Source organism: Piliocolobus tephrosceles, chromosome 1 (genome assembly GCF_002776525.5).
Source record: "Piliocolobus tephrosceles isolate RC106 chromosome 1, ASM277652v3, whole genome shotgun sequence".
NCBI classification, from domain to species: Eukaryota; Metazoa; Chordata; class Mammalia; order Primates; family Cercopithecidae; genus Piliocolobus; species Piliocolobus tephrosceles.
In genome coordinates, this window is record NC_045434.1 from 92,974,530 (window position 1) to 92,981,255 (window position 6,726).

The 6,726-nt window shown below is 50.6% G+C and overlaps 1 protein-coding gene across 1 annotated transcript in view; it reads left to right on the plus strand.

Annotated features, from left to right (window-relative positions):
- RAB25 (RAB25, member RAS oncogene family) overlaps positions 1–6,726 on the plus strand; it is a 10,274-nt gene that overhangs the window by 2,363 nt on the left and 1,185 nt on the right. The window contains exons 2-3 of the mRNA XM_023214017.1: positions 3,029–3,224; positions 5,339–5,532. Coding sequence (XP_023069785.1) covers positions 3,029–3,224; positions 5,339–5,532 — 390 coding nt within the window. The remainder of the gene's footprint in view (positions 1–3,028; positions 3,225–5,338; positions 5,533–6,726) is intronic.

Here is a 6,726-nt window from a genome sequence, read left to right on the forward strand (position 1 = left end):
GTCTCTACTAAAAATACAAAAACTAGCTGGGCGAGGTGGCGGGCGCCTGTAGTCTCAGCTACTTGGGAGGCTGAGGCAGGAGAATGGCCTAAACCCGGGAGGCGGAGCTTGCAGTGAGCTGAGATCCGGCCACTGCACTCCAGTCCGGGCGACAGAGCAAGACTCCACCTCAAAAACAAAACAAAACAAAACAAAAAAAAAGTATTGAGGGTTGGGGTCCCTAGAAGCAGATGCTGAGAAGTTGGGGTGTTCAATGTTTGTTTGTTTGTTTTTTGAGACGTAGTCTGGCTCTGTTGCCCAGGCTGGAGTACAGTGGAGTGATCTCTGCTCACTGCAACCTCCACCTCCCTGCAACCTTCGCTTCCTGGGTTCAAACAATTCTCCTGCCTCAGCCTCCTGAGTAGCTAGGACGACAGGTGTGCACCACCACACCCAGCTAATTTTTGTATTTTTAGTAGAGATGGGGTTTCATCATGTTGGCCAGGATGGTCTCAGTCTCTTGACCTTGTGATACGCCCTCCTAGGCCTCCCAAAGTGCTGGGATTACAGGCATGAGCCACTGCGCCCAGCTCAATGTTTTTTTTATGAATCAGCACCTGTGAAAGGAAGGGAGAGGAAACATAATTGGGCAGAGGGAGAAGTCAAACAGCAACACAGGCTCGACAAAACCTGGGTCAAGGGCAGGGAGCTCTGTGATTGCCTCACCTTGCTTGAGCACTGGGTGTAGGCTACCCAGAAAAGGCATGACTTCCAGTGAGGCCGCTGTCTGCACCAGAGGCAGATGCTGAAGGAGCTGACAGCTGGAGCCTGTCTGCAGCCTGCACTCCCTGCAGCTTGGGGGCAAGTCCTTCCTTGAAGGCTAATCTGGCCAGCACATCTCTATGTTTACAGCACGAGCCCTGTTATCTTGGGCAAGTCATTTTGACCTCCAAAGCGCCTTGTCTGTAAAAACAGGGAAAATAGTAATGGGATTCATGGCATTGTTATGAGGATTAAATGAGGTAATATGTGTAAAGCTTTTAAGGACACTGCCTGGCACATAATAAGCATTCAATACACTGTAAACACGAACCATTAGTATCTCCACTTTACAACTGAGGCTTAGAGGCAAAGTGGTTTACAAAAGGCCACAAAGTCTGACTTCAATGCCCTTGCCCTAAGCACCTTTGGGGTATGAAGCTAGGGCTGAGAGCCCATCCACTGAGAGGGATGAGATGGGGATGTGCCCAGTAGGGGAGAGGCAGGAACACACACACACACATACACACACACACACACATCTTCTTACCGACACGTATCCAATTATTTCCAGCTTTTCCATATTGTCCTACACAAATAAGGAATGTTTAGATATATATTTTTTTATTTTTATTTTTTGAGACACAATTTCACTGTCACCCAGGCTGGAGTGCAGTGATGCCATCACAGCTCATTGTAGCCACAACCTACAGGGCTCAAACAATCCTTCCACCTCAGCCTCTTGAGTAGCTGGGACTACATGCACTTGCCAGTACACTTGGCTAATTTTTTTTTTCTTTCCTTCTTTCTTTTTTTGAGTCGGGGTTTCACTCTGTCACCCAGGCTGGAGTGCAGTGGCACAAACTCGGCTCACTGCAACCTCCACCCCCCGGGCTCAAGCAATCCTCCCACTTTAGCCTCCCAGGTAGGTGAGACTACAGGCACATGCCACCATGCCTGGCTAATTTTTGTATTTTTTGTAGAGATGGGGTTTCACCATGTTACCCAGGCTGGTCTCAAACTCGTGGACTCAAGAGATCCTCCTGCCTTGGCCTCCCAAAGTGCTGACATTACAGGTGTGAACCTCCACACCCAGCCAAGGAACTTTTAAAGTTGGAGGAGGCCTTTATAGGTTATATAAGCAAGGAAACTGAGACTGAGAAAAGGTGAGTCACTTGTTCAAGTTCACACAGTTAGTTAGAAGCTGAGCAGGGACCAGAGCCCACAGTATGTGGCTCCCAGTCCTTGGGTGCCAGCCTGCCTTTCCAGAACCACTCTGGGTGGCCTCCTCTAATTCTGTGTGCTCAGCTCAGTGCCAGTGCAATTTGTGGGCTATACTTACATCAGCCCCCTACACTCTACCCCAGCCCCCAGCTCATCCATAGTGGGTAAGACTGGGCCCTGGATGCTGCCCACCAGGCTAAAGGGTCTTCATGGCCCCTCTGGTGAATCCTTTGTCTCTGAAAACCCAAAGGCAAAAACTCTGGCGTGCTAAGAACAATCGTACCAGTCATGATTTTTACACTTACTATATCCTGGGCAACATCTCACTTCCTACAACAACCCTTAAGGTAGATACTAATGTCTTCCCCATTTTTCATATGAAAAGGACAGCTCAGAGAGGTTAAATAACTTGCTGAAGGACACATAGCTGGTCTAACACCCAGTCCCATGCTCTTAACCATGCGGGACTGCCCGTCCTTAGGGACAACTGGAACCTAACTTCTTACACACACATGAGCACACACGCCTTCCTCTCACCCACAGATGTGTCAACTGCCAAACTTTCTCCTTACCCACACTTCGATTCACACCTCTGTTCCTTATGCAAACACACACACCAAACCTCCCACTTGTCCTCCCGGCTCATACATATAGAGACAAGCACAGTGTTCTCATACTCCTAGTCCTAGTCCAGAACTGTGCACCCCCCGACCTCCAACCATCCCTGTCCCTATTCACACACAACAGTAATGTCTCCGCAGGACACTCATAAACAGCCCACAGATGTCACTCCCTCACTAGAGATGCAGGCTCACTCTGCAACCGTATCTCAACAGACCAGGCTATGACCCGTCAAGCCCCTTTGTTTGTTTTAAACTCTTGGCTTTTCTGCCCACCGGGACAGATGCACTATGCTGAGTTGCAGACTCCAGTCTCACAGGAGACTCCATTCCCTAATCTTTTTTCTGAGCTCAGTTCCCTTTTTCTGCTGGGCAGACCCTGCAAGCTCAGGTGGGCTTGGAGCTGCTCTACCCCATGCTCAGCCCTTATCTCTCCACTCCTTCAGTGGTGCTGATCGGCGAATCAGGTGTGGGGAAGACCAATCTACTCTCCCGATTCACGCGCAATGAGTTCAGCCACGACAGCCGCACCACCATCGGGGTTGAGTTCTCCACCCGCACTGTGATGTTGGGCACCGCTGCTGTCAAGGCTCAGATCTGGGACACAGCTGGCCTGGAGCGGTACCGAGCCATCACCTCGGCGTGAGCCCGGGCCTGGGGGGCTGCTGGGTAGTGGGAGTTCTGGGGAAGTCAAGGAACACTTCTGGAGGAGAAGTTGGGGTGGAGGAGGCAAGGGGGCTCAGCAGTGGGCTCTGGGGGGTGGGGGTGGAGATCACAGAAGATAAAAGGTACAGTAAACAGAACCAGCACAAGCCAGGATATAGTAACACTGACTAGTACTACTAAAAGCAGGAATCATTGCCACTTACTAAGCCTTTGCTATGTGCCCAGGAAGGGACAAGGCACTTTACATTTGGCATTTTATGTAACCCTTAAAGTACCACAAGAGTAAAGTGCTATAATTAATTAATTTCTGTATAAATACAAGCAAGGTGAAATCAGGGTGGAACCGGGATGGGGGCAAGCTGCACGGATCGAGAGCGCCCCCTCACTTCCGCACAATGCTCTGCACTTGGCAACTTTCATCTAACCACAGATGGCCAAAAGCTGAACCTGCCATCTGCATTTTATGAAGACTCAGAGGACACATAGGAGGTTAGGCCTCCTGACACCACATCCAAAGTGACTCTTAGGCCAGGTGTGTTGGCTCACACCTGTAATCCCAGCACTTTGGGAGGCCAAGGTGGGTGGATTGCTTGAGCTCATGAATTCGAGACCAGCCTGGGCAACATGGTGAAATCCTGTCTCTACCAAAAATATAAAAAATTAGCTGGGCTTGGTGGTGCGTACCCGTAGTCCCAGATACTCGGGAAGCTAAGGCAGGAGGATGGCTTGAACCTGGGAGGTGGAAGTTGCAGTGAGCCGAAATCGCCCTACTGCACTCCACCCTGGGTGACAAAGCAATACCGTGTCTCAAGAAAAAAGTGTCAACTGAGCGCGGCAGCTCACACCTGTAATTCCAGCACTTTGGGAGGCTGAGGTGGGCAGATTACAAGGTTAGGAGTTCAAGACCAGCCTGGCCAACATAGTGAAACCCCCATCTCTACTAAAAATACAAAAATTAGTCGGGTATGGTGGTAGGTGACTGTAATCCCAACCACTCGGGAGGCTGAGACAGGAGAATCACTCAAACCTGGGAGGTGGAGTTTGCAGTGAGCCGAGATCGTGCCACTGCACTCCACTCTGGCGACAAAAGTGAGACTCGGTCTCAAAAAAAAAAAAAAAAAGTATCTTTCAGTCAGTGTGAGGCCTAAGCATGTGAAATGGGGTCTGTTTGCCAGGGGGCAGGAAGCAAGAATCAGGGGCTTTGGTTACACACACTCCTCGTTACCTGATCTCAGTTGACTCATCAACAAATTGGGAGTTAGACATCACTAGTCTGAAGACATCCCATCCAACTCCAAGAGGGAGATTGGATGCTTGCAGTGATGCCTTGAATGGTCTGGCCAGGGACTGCTGCAAGAGGTAGGCATTCAGCTAATCCTAGGAAGATGGCCACAAGAGAGAAGAGGCCACTGTTCAGGAGCCATGTGAGGAAGATCTTGAAGGTGGCAGAGTTGGCAAAAGCCCAGATGTGCATTGGTGGAGAGTAGGGGCTAAAATCAGGATGAGGACCTGAGAAAGTAGAGGGGCTGGCTGTGAGGGAGCCAATGGAGATTTTAGAGCAGGGAGGTGAAACTTTTTTATGTATTTAGTCAGTCAGTTGAGACAAATTTTCGCTCTTGTTGCCCAGGCTAGAGTACAATGGAGAGATCTCAGCTCACCGCAACCTCCGCCTCCCGGATTCAAACAATTCTCCTGCCTTAGCCTCCTGAGTAGCTGGGATTACAAGCATGCACCACCATGCCTGGCTAATTTTTGTATTTTTAGTAGAGATGGGGTTTCTCCATGTTGGTTAGGCTAGTCTCAAACTCCTGACCTCAGGTGATCCAGCCTCCCAAAGTGCTGGGATTACAGGCGTGAGCCACCACGCCCAGCCGAGGGAGGTGAAACTTTAGAGGCTCCAAGGCTAGTGTCCCTGGAAGGCAGAGGAGCCTTGGGCTGCTCTGTTGGGTTTTGGGCCCCTGGCCACAAGTTTCTGTATTTCCTGATCTCTAGTACTCTGATCCGGGGTGTTCTAGCTTGATGGCTCTGCTCTGATGCTGGGTCCGATGCCCCTGATCGTATCTCTGTCCATCCTTCTCATTCCCACCCAGGTACTATCGTGGTGCAGTGGGGGCCCTCCTGGTGTTTGACCTAACCAAGCACCAGACCTATGCTGTGGTGGAGCGATGGCTGAAAGAGCTCTATGACCATGCTGAAGCCACGATCGTCGTCATGCTCGTGGGTAACAAGAGTGACCTCAGCCAGGCCCGGGAAGTGCCCACTGAAGAGGCCCGAATGTTCGCTGGTGAGAGCCTGCCACTACCCAGGCTGACTCCTCCAAGCTTACCCCACCTTCCCCTTGCAGCCTCCCAGGCCCTGCCCCCACCCATAGAGCCCCAAGCTTGGCCTTCCTCTATACAGTCCTCTACCTCATCCCCTCTTCCTCAGGATTTCCCAGCACTTCCCCTTTGGGACCCTGTGTCTCCCATGATGTCCCACCACTTGCCCTGAGATTGTCTTTATTGATTTTTTTTTTTTTTTTTTTTTTTTTTTTTGAGACCGGGTCTCCATCTGTTGTCCAGGCTAGAGTGCAGTGGTATGATCTCGGCTCACTGCAACCTCTGTCTTTTGGGTTCACGCCATTCTCATGCCTCAGCCTCCTGAGTAGCTGAGACTACAGGCATGTGCCACCACACCTGGCTAATCTTTGTGTTTTTAATAGAGATGGGGTTTCCCCATGTTGGCCAGGCTGGTCTCAAACTCCTGACCTCAGGTGATCCACCTGCCTTGGCCTACCAAAGTTCTGAGATTACAGGTGTGAGCCACTGTGCCCGGCCCATAGTTGATTTTAAGGCAGCCCTACCCTGCAATGCTCAAAGATCTTATGGAGAGGATACGCTTCCCAGGAGTCTTCTGGGTTTAGAGGCAGCACAATATGGTGGTTAAGGGTGTTCTGGAGTCCCATGGCCCAGCCTCCCATCTGCTCTTCGCCAGTTACTAAATTGTGGGACATGGAGCAAGTTCCTTATGCGTTTTCTTTGTGTTTCTGGATTCAATTTTCTTTTCTTTTTTTTCTTTTTTCTTTCTTTTTGAGATGGAGTCTCGCTCTGTTGCCCAGGCTGGAGTGCAGTGGGGCGATCTGGGCTCACTGCAAGCTCCGCCTCCTGGGTTCATGTCATTCTCCTGCCTCAGCCTCCTGAGTAGCTGGGACTACAGGCGCCCGCCACCACGCCCAGCTAATTTTTTGTATTTTTTGGTAGAGACGGGGTTTCACCATGTTAGCCAGGATGGTCTCAATCTCCTGACCTTGTGATCCACCCGCCTCAGCCTCCCAAAGTGCTGGGATTACAGGCGTGAGCCACTGCGCCCGACTTGGATTCAGTTTTCTAAATGAACCTACCTCATAAGTTGTTTTAAGAATTAAATGATCTGGCCGGGCGCGGTGGCTCACACCTGTAATTCCAGCACTTTGGGAGGCCGAGGCGGGCGGATCACAAGG